The sequence below is a fragment of the Panthera pardus genome, unplaced genomic scaffold (assembly GCF_024362965.1).
Source record: "Panthera pardus isolate Hobbes unplaced genomic scaffold, ASM2436296v1 HiC_scaffold_26, whole genome shotgun sequence".
NCBI lineage: Eukaryota > Metazoa > Chordata > Mammalia > Carnivora > Felidae > Panthera > Panthera pardus.
The window spans coordinates 21291730-21314038 of NW_026526832.1; the positions used below are offsets into that span (position 1 = coordinate 21291730).

A 22309-nucleotide genomic window follows, 5' to 3' on the forward strand; every position below is an offset into this window, starting at 1 on the left:
TCAGGAAAGGAAACCACGTGACTGACCTGTTGGGGGTGTCAAACCACAGTGAATTTTCTTCTGTTTTCATGGCCATGAACGCTGGACGTTTGCATTCTTTCCCCCAATTCCGCTGGTCTGTGAGTCTGACTAGCAGGCTCTGTTCCCTCGGAGCTGCTGCTCCCTTCCCTGTTCTCACTTTCTTTCCTTTCTCCCTTCTTGGTTGGAGGACGGCCCATTCCCTCTCCTGGCTGCGGAGGGTCGTTTCTAATTCAAAGAATGCTACCTGCTATTCACCACGTTCCTCCTCCGGGGTTAAACTTTAAAATCACCCGTAGCCCTGGTAACCAGTGGGGAAAAAAAGCTAGCATGGAATCTTAAACAATTTTTTATTGCAACATGCTTCCCAATTGGGGCGGACAGAAAACAAAAACAAAAAAAGCACAAGATAAGATACACCGTGGCCACCAGAACAGACAAAGGCCTCTCTCCTCATTCTAATTCACGTGGACTCTTGGCTATTCCCACAGCCTGGGCCTCCTTTGCCTCGTTTAGAAATCTAACTCAAAAAAGGAGGCCCTGAACAGTCCAGATCTTTCTCAAATTCTGCATGGAACTCAGCTTGCTTATATTGCTGAATGCTGTCTGTGGCATCTTCAAATTGTTATTAATGTCTCAATATTTTCAGAGCTCATCACAACCTGTTAGATAAAATCTAGGTTTCAGCTTCTTGGTGTGAGCAGTGAAAACAAAGATCACAGTAGTACACGGCTGCTAGCTTCCTACAAAATAACAATAATAATAATAATAATAGTAATACTAATAACGGCACCTAGGCACCGTCTGTTGGCCCTGACCCTGCTCACATGGTCCAGGAGAGCCAGGGCTGGGAGAACCACGGGGGGAATGCGGACACTTTTCGTCTTCTTGGTTCAGAATTCCATTCTCAGTCTCTGCATCTGCCCACATGCACAGGGGAGCAGATAAGAATGGGTTGGTGGCTTTGTCTGGAAACAGCCTAAATGTTCACCGATAGGGAACCGGCCAACTAAACCAGGGAACTTCCAGGCAGTGGGCACTACGCAGCAGCTGAAATTAATAAAGCAGGGCTATGCGCGCTGCCCCAGCAACTCTCCAAACATACTGCCAATTAACAAGGACACATATGGCATCACATCGTTTGTGTGACACACGTGCAGGCCGAGCACACTCAGCATGTACATAAATATATGTATAGAAAAGACTGCAAATGCAAAGAAGGGCCGGTAAGGATAGGCAGGGCCAGGTTGGCAGTGGTTCCCTCCAGCACGGGGGCTGGCGCTCGGTGCCTGGGGCTGAGGGAACAAAGCGCCCGGTATGGAAGCCATTAGCCACCTGTGGTTACTTAAATCAAATAAAATTTAAAGCTCAGTTCCTCGGGCACAGCGGGGACATTTTATGTGTCCGATAGCCACACGTGGCTAGTGGCTACTGTTACCAAACAACGCAGATATAAAACATTTACGTACTCGCAGAAAGTTCTCCCGGACAGCTCTGACTTAGAGTTTTAGTTTTTATTTCAGTTTCCTCTCCCAATAACAATGTTGATGATAATAATACAAAAATGTATTATGCATGGGCAATACATAAACGTACATGATTTTCATGTTTTTCCATTTTCTTTTCAAATCTGGTAAGAACAATTTTCTGTTCAAATATTTGGAATCTAAGAGTTTAGATACACACGCGCACACACACACACACACACACACACACACACGGGCTCTTTTCTGCACTTGCGCGGCTTGGTTCTTGCTAGAATTTTGACACAATGTTGGTATGAAGGACACAAGTTATTTCATTTACTCACGCAGGCACACACCCATGCATGCAACGCAAACACATCGAGTACATTAGACGTGGTGGAAGATGAAAAGAAATAGAATGCACGGGCACCATCCCCCCGGAGTGAAAGCATGTATGCAAACAGCCATAACAAAAGGAAGTACAAGTGTCACTGGAGCCAGAGAGACAGCGTGCTGAGACTTCCGAGGGTGGAGATGTCGCTTCAGTTTAGATGCTTCCCAATAGAAACGAGGCACAGATAGTGTATTGACAAGAAGCGAGGGCATTCCAGGCAGGGGGAACAGCATCAGCAAAAGCTCAGAGGAGCCGAGTCCAAGGGAGCACTCCGGGAGAGGGATGGCCAGTCTATCTAGGGCAGCGTTGGTGAGGCTGGAGTGGTGGGGAGGGGCCAGATGGTGAAGTGCCCTCGGATGGCAGGCCAAGGGGAGAATTATCATTACTAGTACATTTTTTAGGTAATCTCTCCACCCAACGTGGGGCTTAAACACACGACCCCAAGATCAAGAGTCGCACGCTCCATGGACTGTGAGCCAGCCAAGCACCTCTCGACCTCTTTTCATTGTGCTGTAGAATGTGTAAGGAGTCTACTTCCAGTGCCTAGGGGGTTGGAGTGCGGTCTGCCTCTCCCATCGGCCGCGGAATGAGGCTTCCCAGGCAGAGGATTGAGACAAGCTGTGAACTAGCGGTGCCCACTTGAAGGTGTGACAAACGTGGGGAGTCACACTGGGCGGGTGTGCAAATTCAGTCTCTCGCTGCCAGTGGAGTGGTGAGCAGGTAAAAAGGGAATCAGGAGGAAGGAAGGGCTTCTGCTTGGTGGCTCACCTGCCCCAGAGCGAGTGATGACATTTGGGGCGGTTGTGGAGGACCAGAGATGAGATGAGCAAAATGCGGGCTCCCCTTAGCCTCTCTCCCTCCCTTTTCCCGTGGAGGTCACCAAGGGGAGTTGACAGCTGCGGGGGCGGGGGGTGGAGGGGCTTTCAGGGGGACCCTTGGAGACAAGCAAGGACAGAGCCTCACAGCATCTGCACAGTGACAGGCAAGGACATCTGTTACCAGACGGAGGTGAGCACCCAGTTTGGGGGTGAAGAGAGTTTCAAGAAGTGCAAACGGTCAAGAAAGGAAAAACCTGAGAGTTAAGTGGGCAGCAAAGGCATGGGGCTTGGCAGTCAGGCCTCTGCTGGCGGCTTTCCGGACAGGTTTTCAGTAGAGCGGTGACAGTGGAATCTCAAATACAATGGGTAAGTGGACAGCCACCATGAAGGGAGGAAGAGGTGTAGGGTGTAATGTCAGCTTCCATCACTTCTAATTTAGAAGCACCTAGAATATTACATGAGTCATTTACTTAACAGCAAAAGTAATGTTTGGTCTATCTGTGCGTCCATCATGGCCGACGCGTTGCTTTGGCAGCTTACCCCCATCCCCTGCCCCCGGCCATGACCTCCCAACCCCCCACCCGGCTGCCAGGTGTGCATACTTGAGGACCCATAGGCCGTCTCCAGTATCAGCAGTACAGGCCCCGGGGCGGTGGGGGGGGGGGGCAGGTGGCCAACGTCTGAGGTGACCCTCACACCTTGTGCTTTGAAAGTGGCCTCAGGACCCTAGACATATTTTGTAGTTTTGATGATAGAATTGCTGTTAACAGAGCATTGTTGCTATTTTCCAATGTACTTAATATTACTTCATTAGCATTGTTTATCAGTATAAGTAGTGTACTGGTTACATTTGTGGAAGGAAGTATTTTGTGGCGGTTTTAAGCCCAGGGAATCTTCATGAATGAGAGCAAAGGGGAAAAAAAGTTACTGCTTATGTGTATAGCTGTCTGCACGGTGTTCTGAGCTCACTGTGGGAATTCATTCATCTGAAATGTATTCTTCTCAATACCTACTACTCAGCACACTGATCATTTGATTCTTTTTTTTTTTATGTTTATTTTTGAGAGAGAGAGAGACAGCAGGGAGGGGCAGAGAGAGAGGGAGACACAGAACCCAAAGCAGGCTTCAGGCTCTGAGCTGTCAGCACTGAGCCCAACGCGGGGCTCGAACTCCTGAACCACGAATCATGACCTCAGCTAAAGTCGGATGCTGAAACGACTGAGCCACCCGGCACCCTTTGATTCTTTTTTTTAAGACCACGTGAACTATGGAGGAGAAGAAGCCTTCTGGTAAGTAAGACCGGCCCTCAACAAGCTTGCGACATAGTCAGTAGAATCCATTACATGAAAACAATACAATATTAGAAATTTCCCTGGCAGTTTGGTTTAAGGTTGGAGCTAAGAACTAGAAATTAGGAGTTAGGATTTACGGCACATGTATGCCTTCCCCATTCCCATAATGTGTCCAGCTTCCTACTGCGGTCACCAGGCAGCCTATAAAAAGCAGGGCTACTCACCTCCAGCTTTCCAAATGAACACACAGTACCAAATATAGAAACCAGAGGAAGCTTCATTGTTATGGAGCCAAACTGATTGAGAGCAAGTGTGAGTGCTCTAAATATATAGAAGAACTAGCAGATTTAAGATGCAGACTCTCAAAGGCTATGAATCCAAGATCAATCATTTAAAAGTCCAAATATATAATCAGAGAGTCTGTCACAGCATGAGCTGTTGGTGCCAGAACACAAAACAGGCACCATGCCCAGAGCTGCTAAAAAAATAAAGCCGGGACCAGGGTGGTCTCGCTGCCAGAGGGAAATTTCAGAAGCAACACTTTTGAAATGCAAAACAGAATCAGGAGCAAGCACCAGAATTCTGCAAAAATGCAAAACAAGTACTAGGTTGAGTCATACTAAAAATGCCAAGTAAGCAGCAGGCCAAGCACAGCCAAGACCCATTTTTAATGAAGCGGTTCCAGTGCGCATGGGTGTTCCGGACGTACCTGCACGAGGAAGACAGTCCCTCCAGAAGGTTCTGCCCTCCGCATGAAGCAAAAAGCAAGTGGGCTAAGAAGGCAGGTGAGCAGAGTGCGGTGCGTCTCTGAAAGCAGAAACCCAGCTGGAAAGGAACAGCTCCTTAGAAAGCTGTCAATGAGGAGCGCGGAATGCCTCCTTGGAAGCATATCCCTGGGCCCTGTTACTGCTATCTTGTCACTAAAGAGGAGGTTCATAGTAAAATATCTATTACGAGCTCTCCTGTTAACACTAACAGCAGCTAACATGTAAGCTCCCATTATGTGTCAGGAACCGTTAAGAGGTTCGAATGCATTATTTTATGTAATCCTCCCGACAACATTGAGGTGTGGTCTACTGTCCCCATTTTATAGATGAGGAAAATTGAGGCTTAGAGCAGTTAAGGGACTTATCCAAAGTCATTTAACTGTTACGTGAAATAGGTGGAATTCAAACCCAGGCCTGTCTGACTGTTCACAGCTGACCTCGGCCTGCAAAGGAGACACTGAAGTTTATCCCTTTCAATGTGTCATTAGACAAAGAATTTTTTTTTTTTTTTTTTTTTTTTTTTTTTAGCCAGGAAGATATAGGTCTCTGTGCAGAAATGGCACAAGCCAGCACATTATTAAGAATTATTAAGAACAGGTGAATAATTAGGCCATTAAAGGCTCAGCATTCTTAGACAAAAGACATCCCTGTGGGCTGTGAGGTCACAGAAGCCCCACGGAGGAAATGGAAAAATCAATCCTGTACACACGCCTGGCCCTGCCCAGCCATCAGCCGTGCCTATGTCAGCGCTGAGACGTGCTGCAGGGCTGGTAAAGCCAGGCTTTGTTTTGTCGTTTAAAGTCCCAGAGAGTCGGCAATGGCAGTGGCAGTGCTCGAGAGGCCTTACACCAGCTGGCCCTGCTCTGTGGGCTCTCTGCCCACGGCCCCGCCAGCACCATCAGCTCCCTGGCTGCCAGCGAGGAGCTCGACTTCCTGGAGCAGCTTCCTGCACCCTCTGCTCAGCACGTACTTTGTCTAGCAGCACACGCCCCTGCCCAGCAGCTCTCAATGACCGCTTTTACTGGGGTGCTGGGGACCATCTTGGGCTGCGGGTAAGATCCCCGGTGCCGGCTGGCACAGGTCCTTGGCTGTCTCCTGGCACACCCGACTGCCAGAGATGCAAAACAGACCTGCTATTGTTTGCATGCGTGTTTTCTTTTCCTGGGTTTCCTATGGTCTTGTTGCAATATAATTAACGTGCAAGAGATGCTCAGATCTTAAGAGTTCACGGCCTTGAGTTTTGACAACTGTTTATACACTTGTGTAACCACCACTGAAACAAGAGAGAAAACATTTCAGATCCCTCAGTGTTCCCCTTTCTAGTCAAGCCCCTCACCCAACCACTATCTGATTTCTAATTTCTATCATTTTTGCGTGCATTCTTGCATAATCATTTCTAAAACATACTTAGAAGATTCTAGATAACTATCCACAGGTCTTTGATGATGAAAAATGCTTTTTTTATGTTTTTTTTTTTTTTTAAATCTACTTTTGAGAAAGAGACAGAATGAGAGCAGGGATGGGGAAGAGAGAGAGAGGGAGACAAAGAATCTGAAGCAGGCTCCAGGCTCCACGCTGTCAGCACAGAGCCCGATGCGGGGCTCGAACTCACAGACCGTGAGATCATGACCTGAGCTGAAGTCAGATGCTTAACCGACTGAGCCACCCAGGCGCCCCGAAAAATGCTTTTAATTATATTTGTGTCCTGCGATTAAAATACACACTGACTATACAAAATGTGTAAAATGCAAAAATTTTTTTTAAAGAAGATTCAAAAATCATCCCTGATCCTAGCACACTAGAAATAACCACTGTCAGTATCCCAGCAGGTTTCTTTCAGGGCCAGTACACGCGCATTGACTATAGGCTGGCTCCCTCGAGGAGCCGAAGCTTTTTTGTAAATAAATAAAAATTGTTGCCGCTCACCTCAGAGCAGGCCATTTAGAGCTGCCTGTGTGAGAGGCGGCTGCGGCAAAAATCAACCTGCGATTTGAGATGCCAGCCCCTGTGGGTCAGTTGAGGTCAACATCTGAATCCACTGTTTATTTTCCGTTGTGGAATATGTCTTGCGTGCCTTTCCCGCCAGACCTCCTGCGGAGCTTCAGTCTCACCGCTCAGAAGCACGGGGGCTAGCTCCATGGGACACCCCCCCCACCCCCAACCCGGGTGAATGCACATTTGCTCCACGCAGACCGCCCCTGCCGCGTCCGCCAAACGTCGTCCCCATTCCAGCCCCTTTCACCAAATGCAGTAACAGACCTGCCCTCAGTTTTATTTATATAGATCTTTTTTCTTTAAAAAAAAAAAAAAAAAAAACAAGTTAACATTCGTCGTTGAAGTTGGAGGAGTTTTTCAGTGATCCAAAGAACATGATGACGTCAGTTTCCAGTCTCCTTTTCTCTACGCCCCATGAGCGATCAGGTGACTAATGCCAGGTCATCAACCATGCCTGAGGCCGAATAATATTCCCCTGTATGTATACATCACATTTTCCTTATTTTATCTGTGGATGAGCACTTGGGTTGCCTTCACTCTTGGCTATTTTGAATGATGTTGCTATGACCGTGGGTGTACAAATACCTTTTTGAGGCCCTGTTTTCACTTCTTCTGGTATATCTCCAGAAGTGGAATTGTTGGATCGTATGGTAATCCTATTTTTAATTCTTTGAGGAACCGCCATGCTGCTTTCCAGAACGGCTGCACCATTTTGCATTCTCCCAGCAGTGCCTGGACGTTCCAATCACTCCACATTCTCACCAGAGCCATCCTAAGGAGCTGAAGTGCTATGGCATTGTGGTTTTGCAAATCCCTAGTAATTAGTGACACTGAACACCTTTCCATGGGCTTGTTGCCATTTATATATCTTTCAAGAAATGTCTGTTCAAGTCCTTTGTCCATTCTCTAACAAGTTTGCTGTGGTGGTTGTTGAACTCTAGGCACTGCCTGTATATGCTGGATAGTAATCTCTTATCAGATGTATGATTTGCAAATATTTTCTCCCGTTCCACGGACTGCCTTTGTACTCTGTTGCTCATCTCAGAGCAGGCAATTGAAAGCCCTTTGGTACCAGAAGTTTTAAATTTTGATGTAATGCAATTAATGATGGTGTTTTCAATAAGAATCCAGGCAGAATAGAAGAAAATAACATTGCAATGAAATAGATCTGGTTCTTTTCTTGGCTATGCCACTTTATGAGCTGGTTGACCTCCAACAAGTCATTTGAATTTTCTGAACTTTTTTTTTTAAAGATTTTATTTTTAAGCAATCTCTATACCCAACGTGGGGCTCAAACTTACAACCCTGAGATCAAGGGTCCCATGCCCTTCCAACTGACTATCGGGCATCCCCTTTTCTGACCTTTCTTATTATTATCTGACAATGGGCCAGGGGAAAGGAATACACCCCACACAGGATTTGTGTGAAATTGGAATGTACATAAAGCCAAAATTGTAGCGCCCAGCACTTGGAAGCCACACAGCTCTCACCCACACCCACCCCAACATACTCGTCAGCTTGCATCGCCCCAGTCAACAGGACCCCAAGACAGACACTGTTTGGATTAACAAAGAGATCATTATCCTCATCTTATCAATGAGGAAATGGATGCATAGCCAGTTTACATAGAGGACCTGAGATCAATCTGGCAGGTAGATTTCAGAGACAGGTGTCTATACTGCCATCCAGATCTTTTGAAGATTCTTGCTGTGGGTATACCCTCAGCCCCTGCTCCCTCGCCCTTGGGACAGACAGCTCCTTCAAGCCATTAGCAGATCTAAGAACTGGGAGACCCTTAAAGACCATCCAGGCCAGCTCTCCCAATTTGTAGATGGCGAAACTAAATCTGAGGGAGGTTGAGAATTTTGCTCAAATTCACAGAGCCAGAATCAGCCCTGATGGGCAGCTCTCCCTCCCGACACAGAAGTGAACGTCCTTGATCAAGCAGAAGGAAAGCGTTGTACGACGTCCAGCACCACCCACTCCTCTCCAGAACACTCACCCTTGTTCTTCTCTGATGGTGTTGTCTGGGGGAGAAGAGGACATTCCTAGCAGTGCTGTGGAATAGCTTTGGGACAAAACTTCTCAAGACAGTCGGACGTGTTTACTGTATTTGTCAGGGGCTGGGCCAGGCTGCTAATAGGACCAGGCACTTTCATGAGTTTGATGGAAACAATGGGAAGACCCTGGTGTTTGTTCCCCTTCTATTCTGTCGATGACCCTCAGCCAAGGTTCGCATCCCCGCTATTCCACTCGGTGCCTCCACACTCCAGCTCTGAGACTGAAGGTGCACAAGGCCGTGTAGTGCTTTACCCGGGAACATTCAGGCCAGGTGCTTCCAAGCAATGAGAAACAGACATTTCATTGCCTCTGCCTCAAAGGGCCTTTTCGGGGTGCCTGGGTGGCTCAGTTGGTTAAGCATCCGACTTTAGCTCAGGTTATGATCTCGCAATTCATGAGTTCAAGCCCCGCATCGGGCTCTGTGCCGACAGCTCAGAGCCTGGAGCCTGCTTCAGATTCTGTGCCTTCCTCTCTCTGCACCCCCCCTGCTCATGCTCTCTCTCTCTCTCAAAAATGAATAAACATTAAAAAAAAATTTTTTAAAGGGTCTTTTCATCTTCCTTGGTTTGTGAAAGTATAATGCACAAAAGATATGAATGGAAATCAAAATAAAGATTTACCCATAATTATACTACGAAGTGACCTTCATTTTTTGAAGAAAAAGACTGTGGCATTTTTTCTGAGCTCCACAAACCAAGGAGGAAACGTGTGAGAATGTATCTCTCACTGCCCTTCACCGTTTCAGCAGGCAGGTCAAGTGGCTGTTTCTCATGACTAAACACCATCAAAGTCTAGAGGAAAAGTCAAATGGCTATATTCTGGTATATTCTTATGACCAATGGGGGAAGACAAAGTAAGATGATGAAATGTTGTTGCTGTCACTACAGGATTCTTTCTGAATCCCCCCCACCTTGCCCCCACCCACTACCATTCGTACCCTAGAAACATAGGCTGCTTGGTTTGGCTGGCTGGCTGGCTGGCTAGATGGATGGATGGATGGATGAAACATCCAATGATTTTATAGTTCAATGCAAACATTTGAGCTCTTAGTATAGTATATCCCAAAGATCTCTTCTGGATGCTAAGAAAAATAAAGAAAATTAAGGTACAGTTTGTGTCTTCAAGAGGTTCACAGATCTAGTGGAGGAAGAAATAAATGACATTCAGTGTGACAAATAAATAACAAAAATAACAGCAAAGATACAGTGAAGATGTGGCAGGAGGGTGCACGGCTTTGGATTTTTTCAGCATTATCCTGTATGCTTCTTCCCTAGAAGCATCCCTCCTGTACAAAGTAATGAGAAGACGTCACTTTATTACAGGTATTTCCTTTCTAAGGGATCTCTGCCAAGATCTTTATAAATGTTCCTGTAATTTGGGGATTCTGCTTCACATGATTTATAAATGTTATTTAAAGCATTATCCACCTAAAAAGAAAGTTGGGACACAGAGCAAAGTCTTTCTCACTAAGCATGAGATGAAGCGTAGAGCTCTGCCAAGTTAAGAATCTAAGACTCCTGCTTCCTGGGTGCTTGAATGTATCTGGGTCCTTCTGTACGGTGATGACAAAGTCAGCATTTGAACCCAGAAGCCCTAATTCTCAGATGTATAGTCAGACCACAAGAGGTGCATTAGGGCACTGAGCTTAAAAGTCCTAGATGTAAAGCTACAACGAAACTGTGCCAAATCTACTAAAATGTTCAGTTTGGAATTCTTCCTTATAGTGAAATTTGCTGTTTGGCATAAGGCACATTAGTTGCCACCAGGTACAAAGGCAGTGTTTGATCTCCCACGAAGCTCTATGAGGGCCTGCTTAGGAGACAATGGAGAGAAATGACTTCCACCAGCTGCATGAGCTTAAGCAAATTGTTGGACTTCTGAATCTCTGTGTCAGCTCAACCCCAGGAAAATGGCATCCACTACCAAAGGGCTATTCTGAGTTGAGGTAATGAATAGAATGACATGGAATACTCATTCCTAAATGTCAGTAATGCACAAGAACTTAGCATAGTGTAAGACTTAGCTAAAGGTTCTGTGTCTATCCTCTTTGTGGTCTAAGAGATTTTCTCATCTTTCTGGTGCTAGAATGAGAGGGACATGGTCATGGACCATGACCAGTGTGACATGGGTGGTCCAATCCATGGATGGTCCTCTAGGAGACAGGAAAATGCTCAATATGAACAGTGTTACCGCTGCTGCGTCTTGGGGGACCAATCTGGCAGGTAGATTTCAGAGACAGGTGTCTAGCTCACAATAAGGAAGCAGTTCTCTGGTTGTACACTGTTTGTATCAGACCCTTCCATCTAAGGCATTTAACAAATACAGTCTAAACATGACATTTCCATCCTTGTACACAGGGATGCTCACTGTTTCGGAGAGGTAGTGGACATGCCCCAGAAGCATCCATTAGAATTGCTTGGGTGGGGATAATATCACCTTTAATGGGCATAATGTCCAATAATGTAAATACATGCACCTAGACTTATCTCATTTGACCCCCCCCCCCCAAATTCACCCTCACTGCATCAAGCAGACTGATTATCCCTATTTTACATGGGAGGAAATGGGCTCAGAGAGAGGGGAACTGTCCAGGGTCCTATGGCTAGAAAGTGGCCCTGTGAGACTGGGGCCACTGTCCTCTCACACACACAGCTCAGTCCTAACCCACCCCTCAGAGGCAGTGATTACTGCATCCAGATTGGCTGGTCCTGAAGATACAGGGAAGGAGGGGTTTTTTTTTGTTTTTTTTTTTTTAATGTTTATTCATTTTTGAGACACAGAGAGACACAGAGTGTGAGCAGGGGAGGGGCAGAGACAGAGGGAGACACAGAATCTGAAGCAGGCTCCAGGCTCTGAGCTGTCAGCGCAGAGCCTGCTATGGAGCTTGGACCCATGAACTATGAGATCATAATCTGAGCTGAAGTCGGATGCGTAACTGATTGAGCCATCCAGGTGCCCCAGGAGTTTTAATTCCCAGCTAAACTGTCAGAGAAGCAGGAGGTACTCCTGCTAAAGAAGGTCCCCAGTCTCTGTTCTCTAGACCACACCACTGTGTGACTCAGTGGTGGTTGTGAGAGCCCCACTCCACTCCTCTACCTGCCCCTCTCTCTGAGATGAGTGCCCAGGCCTCTTTGATTCTCATGCCATCACCGGCTCCTGTATCCACCTTCTGCCCTCACCAATCTGTTCTCCTGGTTCCTTTCTTACTTACTTATCCACACCTAGGGCTTTCCTGGGGCCCTTTCTCTCCCACAAAGCAAAACAATGATAAAGGAAGTGAGAAGGGTACCCAGAGGCAGAGGATCAGACTCAGAAGTGAGAGCTCTCAGCATCTGTGTTGATTGGCCTGGGACCAAAGACAAGGCACACCCTCCTCAGGGGTTCATCTGTGTCTTCTGCACTCCCCAGCACTGCTCTGCACTCACATGGGTGAGTCTGTGAGGTAGAGTGAGCTCTGCAAAGGAAAGGCCTGTATTCTCTGAAACATTCAGAGTATTATGGAGACAGCACTGTGTCAGGGAGGGGGAGTCCACACTCTGCCTAGGTTGAAATCCCAGCCTCATCACATGACTGTGTAGCCATGGGCAGGTTACTAAAGCTCTCAATGCCTCCATGTTCTCATTTCTAAAATGAAAATAATAATCCCTGACCCATAGGGTTTGGGGAAGATTAAATCAGTTAATACATAAAAAGTGCTTAGACTACTGCTTGGTACACAGTAGTGCCCAATGAATGGGAACTGAAGTAATAGTAATTGTATTGCTATTCAAAACACATTTAAGGCTGAAACATGGATCAAAAGTTACAAAGAGGTAAATAAAAAAGATGACACTTAACTTAGGATTCATTCATTCAGTGAGGTTTCTGAGTGCTCTACTCTGTACCAGGCAGTGACTTATGCCCTAAAAAGGCAGGAGGGAAAGAGAGAAATGAGTTCCTTGCTTTCATGGAGCTGATGGTCTAGGGGAGCACAGACAAGAGAGATACTAGATGGTGATAAACAGCTGTGCAGGGAGTTAAGCTAAGGATCGTGAACGAGAGTGACCAGACGGCTTCTCTAGCTGGAAAGACAAGAATGGCTTCTCCAGGGAGAAAACCCTTAGAAGACTCACATTCATCCATGGAAGGAGAACTCATATCTGCAGCCGTGAAGTGGGTCAAGAACCTCAGCAAGTCTTGGCTTGTGTCAAACCAGGAAGGAAGTCGAGGACAGAGCCGGGAGCAATTTCAAGGTGAGGAACCAGAATCATAAACTTGTATTTGGACAGGTCCTAATACTCTCCAAACTGGTATAGAGCAGATTAAGGGAACTATATTTGCAACAGAAAAATCTAATTTAGACCAATATTTATGAAACATCTCTTCTTTTAGGAGGAGCTCAGGGAGGATTTTCTCTCACATCTCAGCATTTCAAAAAGCTGGTTTTGGCCTAGACAATTGAACAACAATAAAAATACCTACAGATGCTATGAGTCTTACAAATGACTTTTCCCCTCTATTTTGGCCTACAGGAAGCTCAGAACTGAATTTCCTGTAGGAAACTCAAAACTGAATTTACAACAGGGCCTGTTGGTATGTGTTTTTTTTTTTCCTGAAATAACTTTATACTTGGCTCTACTTTTTTCTGTATAATTCTTAGATTTTCTTTGCTTTGATCTCTTTATTTATTGGAGAACAGGTATATCTATATGTGTGTATGTATGTGTATAAATTATATGTTCCAAATCATCTTTAGAACAAGTTAAATTATAATAACTTTATAGCCCTAAGTGATTTAGCACCTATTTCAAAATAAACTATTTTCTTTTTTTTTATATATATATGAAATTTATTGTCAAATTGGTTTCCATACAACACCCAGTGCTCATCCCAAAAGGTGCCCTCCTCAATACCCATCACCCACCCTCCCCTCCCTCCCACCCCCCATCAACCCTCAGTTTGTTCCCAAAAATAAACTATTTTCTATGTGTGCTTACATAACCCACATTTTATGAAGCATGGGAATGCTTTTGTTTTTTTTAAGTTTCAATTCCCAGGGCCCCTGGGGGGGGCTCTGTTGGTTAAGTGTCCAACTCTTGGTTTAAGTTCAGGTTGTGATCTCACGGTTTCAGGAGTTTGAGCCCCACATTGATCTCTGCGCTGGCAGCACGGAGCCTGCTTGGGATTCTCTCTCTCTCTCTCTCTCTCTCTCTCTCTGCCCACCCCCACTCGTGCTGTCTCTCTCTCAAAATATATAAATAAACTTTAACAAAAATAAAAGTTTCAATTCCCTTATCCCCCTACCCCCCGCCCCTAGTCCTACTGCCTTTATTTTATTTTATTTTTTTAAGGGGCAAACATTTCCATTGAAAATACACAATTGTAACTGGTCCAAAGTTTTCTCACTCCTTTGGCTACCACCTGTGGTTGCAACAGCTACCTCTGTTCCTTTTCATTTTCACCTCATCTCCCTGTCCATTCTGTGCAGTGCCCCCAGCTTTATTTCCCTAAAAGATCAATTGAGCAAATCAGCCTTTTGGCAGTTTAAAATCTTCAACAGCTCCCATCGCCCGTAGGGATAAGTGAACAGCCCTTATCCTGACAAAATCTCATCCGTCGAGTCATTCTCCACCTCACCTCGTTAGTACCTCCCCCAGGTTCTCTCTGGATAAGTTTGCTCTCTCCCCACCCCAGTGCACTTTCTCACATTGGGGCCTCTACCTGGCACACCCTTACCCTCTTCTCCATCCAGCCCTCGGACTCCCGCTGAAGTCCTCCCAAAAGGCTCCACCTCGCAGTGCTCTCTTCCACCTTGAGATTCTGCTGGCTGAACGTCTAATGAGTAACTCCATTCTACCTGCAACACTGAATCTACCTTTGTATCATTCACAATTTTGCATGTTTTACCACTTGGTTACCTACTGAAATTGCAATTTTCTTGATGGAAAAAACTTCTATATGTTTCTGTATCCCCCTTGATGCTCTATGGAATATCATATGTAGCTGACACTCCACAAATACTTGACAAATTATACCTATTTCCCTTCAAAACGCAAAGCATAAAGCAAATGACAGGCAAGTAGTTAATATCCTCAATAAATCAAACACTCACTTATGAAAGTTCACCAAAATGCAAATGGTTAAAAAACACAGCAGGTGTTTAACTTCACTAGAAATAAAGAATACAAGTTAAAATGATACAACTCTTCCATCAAATTGGCAAAGATTAGGGGTAAAAAAAAATCTCAATATTTAATATTTTTGAGAGTACAGGAAGATAGGTCCTCTCAAGACTGCTGGTGGGATTATAACTGATACAATTTGAAAACAATTTGACAATATGTAACAAATATTTTAAATGTTTATATATCTTGATCAACCCATTTGGAGGGCAATAGCCTAGGGAAATATCCCAAAATTCAGAGAAAGCTTTGGGTACCAGGTACCTTTCCCAGGCTTATAATACTGTAAGTACAACCTAAATGTGCAATAAGGAAATCACACTTGCGCTCAGTGGACAGTTACACCGACATTAAAAATGGTGGCCATTAACTTGGAGCGGCAGGGATGTTTATATTCTAATGTTAAGTAGAAAAAAATACAATATAAAAATATGTAAAATGAATAATTCCAACCACATAAACAAATGCATGAAGGAAATCTATCAAAACAGTAAAAGCAATTATACTTGTTTATGGTTTACTGTGTTTTCCAGATTTTCTAGAAAGATTGGATGACTACCAGGAAAAACAAGAAGCCTTTCAAATTAGATTTTCTTTCTTTTTTTTTTTAAATATATATAAGGAACAGGTCTCACAAGCACTAACATTAAGCTTATGGGACATATATTTTTGTTTCCCTGCAACCTTTTTCTTAAGAAACAGAGAGGAGAGAGAATTGAGGGAAAGGAAGGAAAAAGTGGGGGCAGCTCTCTTATCCTGATTAATCTCCGAAGTGAGGTGGGTGGCCGTTGTCATCATCGTAGAGCCAGGAAACAGATTCAGGAAGGCTCAGGTCCTAGGTCGCCTGAAGGGCAGAGTCAGAGTTCAGACCCAGGCTATGAGGCTCTCGGGTGCTCCCTCACCATCATGCCCAGGGTAACACAGCCAGGATGGGGCAAGAAACCTCAAGCAATGGGCAAAAGCAGGTGAGTACAAACTCTTAGTGGTAATTTATGTAATAGTAATTTTTTAAAGGTTGGTTTTAGTGTGTAGGATTGAGGACAGTCTTTTCCCTCCTCCTTTTTCTGGACTGCCTATAAGGTAATATTAACTTTCTACTTTTATACATGTGCAAAAAGAAAACTGCTTTCGGATTCGCTGAACAGTGAGCTGCAAGAGAGATCCTGTTCTCCTGAGGGGACCAGAGGAGTGGGGGCGGGCATGAGGGGAGGCGGGCCACCCAGCTCCCGTCCCAAGCCAAACGCGACACCACAGGGCTGCGGGACACTCAAGATTTGGGGGAGGAGGTTGCACATGCGTGTGCAGGTGTGTGTGTGTGCGTGCGTGCGTGCGTGTTGTGGGAGCTGCCTACCACACGGAGCGGCAGGAGGTACGGAGCTTTTCTGCAGCAGTGAGCCTTGCACCTCCGGGGGACTCAGCTCCACCCTGCAGCCTCTCCACACCACCCACATGGGTGCCACATGTGTGTGCTCTGTAAGGCATCTTCACAGAAAGTTGTGCACCGTTGCTCACTTCCCTGCAGTCAGCGTTCTCAATCACAAAGCCTGAAGAAGGGCAGATGTCGAGGATGAGGCAGCACCTAGAGGATGGGAGTCGAGCTGTTGGAACAGCTTCTGCTCTGGCGGGATCGGGCTGTCTGGACTGTGGTTCTGGGGACATCCTGTCCAATTGCTCTCCACGGCCCACTGCCCTCGTAGCATTTCTCAGAGAGCTCTGTCTCCCCTCAGTGGGTAAGTGGGACACTCCTGGACAGGACCGCCATGGCTCCAATCCCAAAAGAGAGGAATAGGGAAACTGACACAAAGAAACACTACGGGGAACCCATTTTTTCACAGAATTTGCCTACACCCTTTCTACCTCAGTACAAAGTGCTTTTATTTTTCCAGATTCCTTATCAATCTGTGTTCATGGAGATACACAAGACTGTGGGAAGTCACCTGTGTCCCTTAGGAGAGCCATTTCCAGAAAGCAACTGGGCTTTAGGAATGAGTGAGTGGCGAGAAGGCAGCTGAGGTTGAGTTTGGTGAAGGGAAAGCAGAAGGGGCTTGAATGGCTAGCGAGGGAAGATGGCCTATGTGGTTAAGCCGGGGTGGGAGGAGATGCAAACAGCCATCTTCAGGGGTTGGCAGTGAGGAAGAGAGAAGCGTAAAGGGCCAAGAGGACCTGGAGGGGCGAGGCTCTCGAGCAACCGGTCTTGTGAGCGCAGAACCTCTTGACGCACCGTGACATCCATTGCCCAGCTTTGAGGCTCACCACAGACCTGGGAGACATTCCACCACTTCATACGGAGATGTAATTCTGAGAGATGGCCCCACTTGTCTGCAGTTACATAGCCATGAACTGGCTCTTAGACTGAGAAAGTCTGACCCTAGTTCTAGGAGTCTTTCTGTCCCAGACGGCACTGTATCCTACAGCCAAGACAAGGGGCCCTTATTCTCCCACAGACACAAGGAAGGGGATGGAAGAGACTGACGACACAGGAAGACTGAGTTGCTGGGGTCCAAGGTAAGGTGAGGAGGGGAGAAGAGGAGAGGTGAGGGAGATCTGCTCAGGATCGCCAAGCAGCTGAGAGGTGGCAACAGGAATCAGGTTTTACGAATTCATAGCGGATCAAGTCATCAAGGTGAGTGGTCAAGAGACACCTTTATCCAAAGCTTAGGTGACTTTTGGCCATACATAGGGGACTCGCGGCCCATTAGCCAATAAAATTCCTAGTGGCATTTTCCTAGTAAGCATTTACCCAAGGCATGGGAGGGGGGGTGCACTGAACGGCTTTCATTTTCCCCCATTCCACCTAACTGTGTCACCTTGGACAAATCACTTGGAAAATATGGGAAGATAAGAACCAACTATAAGAATTCTGTGACTCTCTGCCTTTCCAGCCTCCCTGTCCCCTCCTTTTTGCATCACGCTCTTGACTTCTGGAGAGAGAATGATTGTAAGTATCACATGGACCCTTTCTTTTCACAAAAACCAAGACAGGACTAAAATCCAGGCCAACGAGCCCTCCCCTTGGAGAGTGGGCTCCCTTTTACACCTTCCAAGACAAGGCTTTGCGCTAAGCAAGACTCGGGAATAATCTCCCAACCAGCATTGCCGTGATTTTCCCTTGCTGCAGGCAACTGCACAGAGGATCCCTTCCTTCCAATCTTTCTATGAATGATTTAGGAGGAAGTACCATCTCTCTTTGCATCTGGAGGAATAAAAACATAACAGAGAAATGAAAATCTGTGGCGCGTCCAAAAATAACATCCAGATATGTTGGCCTCCCAGTTCACCTTTCTGTACCAACCAACGCTCCCTTGATCTGCTTCATACAACAGAGGCAGGGTGGGACCCCCAAGGTCCAGACATCTGGGATCAGTTTTCAAAATTGTCTCAGGCTAAATGGAGGGAGGTGGCCCAGCAGAACCAGGGTTCCTAATTCTTACCCATTCTGATGGGCCTTATCCTAACTCCTTCCCCACTGCAGGTGCCCTGCAGTCGGTCACATGCTTTTGTCAAGTGATCTGCAGCTTCTGGCTGCATAGTCTGCAGGGAAGAATAGGGAGGGAAACAGAAAGAAAGAAACTATACCTCTATTCTGGGAGCCTCACAACCTCCTAGCTTATAAAACAGCCATCCTGTTACTTTCCTACAGAGTCCCCACTGGCCAGCAGAACACACTCTCGGGTCGAGCTCCCTCCCTTTGGTGCATCCAAGAGAAATAACACATGCGGAGAGGATCTGCTGATGTCTCAACCTGGTTCAGAAATGCAGATGTGGGACCAACGGGGCAGGAAAGGACACTCATGACAAGGCTGAATGTCTCTCTCTCTCTCTCTCTCTAAATAGTGAGGCCCACCAGTCGCTGAGCATTCGTACCATGCTCAGCGTCCTCCTCTGCCTCCATCAAACTTTGTGACTCACAGTCTGTGTGCAGAGTGAGGCAGCTGAGCCGGCCTCGGTGGTGGGTTAAATGGGGAACTTGCTCTTCTCACAACACTCACCTCTCAGGTGCCACCTGAGCCGGTGCCCAGCCTGGCAGAGGGGATGGTGGGGATGGGAGATGAGCACAGCTCCAGTTCTTTCTCTGGCCCTAAATAGCTGCCAGAACCTGAGTTCTGGTGGCTGATGGACTTATGTCCATTGGGATCACATCTCTCTCTTCCTCTCCCCCCCCCTCCCCCCCCCCCCCCCCACACCGCAGCTCAGAGCGTCTGGAGGCTTTGCAACGCAGTTGATTTCAAAACTGCTCTGGGTTTCCAGTGTTCCATTCATTACAGGTGCAATGGGAGACCCAAAGCGCTTTCTTTTCTTCATCCACACTGCCTCCAAACCAGAGAAATGCCGGGCAAATTTTGAAGCAGAACAGTGCATCAGGAGGGTCTGGCTAACTGTTGCATGTCAGCTGAGGGGATGGCTGGGGAAAGAAGGCAGAGAGGTTGGGGCAGCCAGAAGGTGGCTAACGACCCAGAGCTGCGCTGCACCCTCAGCAGCGTCTCCTCCCCTCACCACTGCGGAGGGCACAGCTGGAAGTTAGGGAACCTGGGACCCACGGGCGGTAGGAACAGGCAGAGGCCACGTCCACCCAGGGGCGGCGACACGAGGCTCCCAGAACTGGCTGGTGCCCCAGCCCTCTGCACCGGCGCCGCCCCCCAAATCCTCAGAGGCGAGCGTAAGGCAGCGAGCTCTCACCGCAATTCCAGACCGGCTTCCCGCATAAAACTCCCCAGCACAACACGCTTTTGTTAATTCTGCAAATGCTGTCACACGATCACCTCCACCAACGCTCTCTGCCAGCTCGGCTCCAAGGGAGACCCGCTTTCCCCAGGACGCAGCCGCTCGGGATCACCCCAGCCCCCAGCCCCCTGACGGACCACCGCCCACCCGCCCCACGCAGCAAATGACCGGCCCGAAGGACTTCCGAGGACCCCAGGGTCTCCGGGCTTAAGCATCTTTGTCCTCTCAGCGCACCCGCGCGCGCGCACAGAGAGACAGAAAGAGCGCAGCCGGGCACCGAGACCGCGTCCCCTGGCCTCGCCGGGCCCCGCAGGAGGACAATGGTCCGCGCCCTGCAAGTTTGCGAGCCCGGAGGCAGAGCCCTCCTTACCGTACATCTCTGCGGGGCGAGCGCCTCCTGGGAGGCCGCGTCGCCGAGTCGCCTGCAGCCAGAGCCGGCGGCGCCTGCCTTTCATTCACAGCCGGGGCGGCGGATGGCGGCCGCCGGCGGAGGCCGGGGCGGGGGCGGGAGCGGGAGCGAGGGTGGGACGCGGGAGGGCCGGGGCCCGGAGCCGAGCGCCCATTCAGCCGCCGGCCTCCGCTCGGGTTGCTGGGCAGGGCCGCGCCGGGAGGGGAGGAGGCTATGCTAATGAACGTCCCTCCCCCTCGGCTCGGCCACTGCCAGGCCGCCCCGACCCCCGCCCCGCCCCGCCCCTGGCAAATTCCCGCCCACCGCCTGCAGCGGCAGCCCAGCCAGAAACCAGAGCCCCCAGACGCGCCTTTCCCAGCCTGTCGCCCCCAGGTCCAGGGCGGCGTGTTTTCTAGATGCGGCGTTCCTGGGGGAGTCACCCACTCAAATTCCCCGTTCGTGTCGGAATGCGCAGGACGACAACAGACATCACCCCTAACCAATGGGCCCCGAGGGTCAGCAGGGGCGCCCGAAGCTGCAGGTGCAACCCTCCCGCAGATTTGTCCAGGATGCGTAGGCTAAGCCAGAGGGCGCAAGGAAGAGGAATTGAGGAATAACTCTCCTCTCTTCCTTGGCTCCCTTAGCGAAGCCCCATTCCCGAACTAAGAACTCCGCCTTCCAGCCAATCTCTGGCTGGGTGCTTGCTACCAAAGAGCTTCCTTCCTGGGCCTGGGACGCGGGAAGCGCACCCCACCCCACCGCACCCCCTAGTTGCTGCAGGAAGCCCGCTTGCTTGTAAACCTCTCCCGGATTATACGTGTAAATCGTACGATTTGCATGCAGGATCCTTCGCCTGTGCCCCAGGCCTACTTCACCCTCTGTGACCGCGTGAGAAACAGACCCCAGGCAGAACGCTCACGCCCCACACCCTAATGACTTCTGGCCCAGCCCAGGGCTTCCTAAAGGTTTCTCCAACCAGCCTCCTCTGCGTCTCGCACATTCACCTGGCCTTTCAAGTACCCTATTCCTTAGTTTCTCCTCTTGCCCCAAGCTTGAGGTTTTTTGTCCCACAAGGGGAAGTGAGAGAGGTAACAACCTGAGGTGGTTAATTTGTGTGTGCTTTTTCCTAGATACTGAGCTGTGTGTCTGCAGGCCAGTCATCTACCCTCTCTGAATCTCAGCTTCCCGCAGGACTATTGGGAAGTTTATATAAAAACCTACATGAAAGTATACGGTGGGAACTCACAGTTATTTTCTTTCTTTCTTTCCTCACCCAGGGCAGAAACAGAACTGGAAGGATAATCCTGGTTGCTGGACTCTTGGAACAGGGCTCTCTCTGTGTACCCCAAACCCATGTTTCCTATTTCTGTCTTCATCATCCCCTCCTACTCCCTTGCTGTTTCCAGGTTTTCTCCCCCCCCCCTCCCCCCCCCCCCCGCCACCCAGGAAATCCCGGGAGGGTTCTCAGATCTCACATTTAGTCTAGACCCCCAGATGACTCAAAGAAGCTCGTCTGTATTCTCCAGTTTTAGTATGGTGGCTTTGAGATCTGCTGACAATCACACCAGGGAAGGGAGAATTTGGAGTCAAGCTTGGTCTGGACACAGGGAGATACTCCCAGTCGACAATTCTGTTCAATACAAAAGAGACTCATTAACCACCAGTGTCTGCAGCACAGTGGGAAATACACTGTCTTCATGGACTGAAATGTCTGGCAGGTGTTACCCCCATGAGGAAGTTGCGGGGTGGGGGTAGGACACAGTCTTCTGGCTCACGGTGTAAACAAAAGAGCAAAATCCAAGGGTCCCAATATCCAGAATGGTGTGCCCATGAAAAAAACATCAAGCAGATATCAACTATTTAGGTGAACTGTGGTGAAGACGAAAAGTCAGAGTTGGGATTTCTAGCCTAACTAGGCTTTTCCCGCATCTGCAGAAACTCAAAACATGGTGGCAAGTATGGCAGGAAGGAAAGTGGAGAAGAAATAACACTTACTGCGTGCGCACTAGGTGCCAGGTTCTGGGTCAGGCGCTTTGCACAGGTAATCTCAGCTAAGGCTCTCGGCAACCTTGCAAGATCAATAGTGTTACTCCCATTTTACAGCTGGGAAGCTAAAGCCCAGAAACGTGAGAGGACTCTAGTGAATATCAAGCGGGGATTCAAGCCCAGGACACTCTGCCCAGGATGCATTTTCTTCCCACCACACACTGATGCCTTGTAGTCCACA

General features: G+C 48.0%; 1 protein-coding gene across 3 annotated transcripts in view; it reads right to left on the bottom strand.

Annotated features, from left to right (window-relative positions):
* Positions 1-20341, bottom strand: part of EFR3B (EFR3 homolog B) — an 82981-nt gene extending 62640 nt beyond the window's left edge. For all 3 annotated transcript variants that reach the window (XM_019450316.2, XM_019450306.2, XM_019450297.2), the window contains exon 1: positions 20065-20341. In XM_019450316.2, the coding sequence (XP_019305861.1) occupies positions 20065-20149 (85 nt within the window). In that variant the 5' untranslated portion in view covers positions 20150-20341. The remainder of the gene's footprint in view (positions 1-20064) is intronic.
* Positions 20342-22309: the final 1968 nt, after the last annotated feature.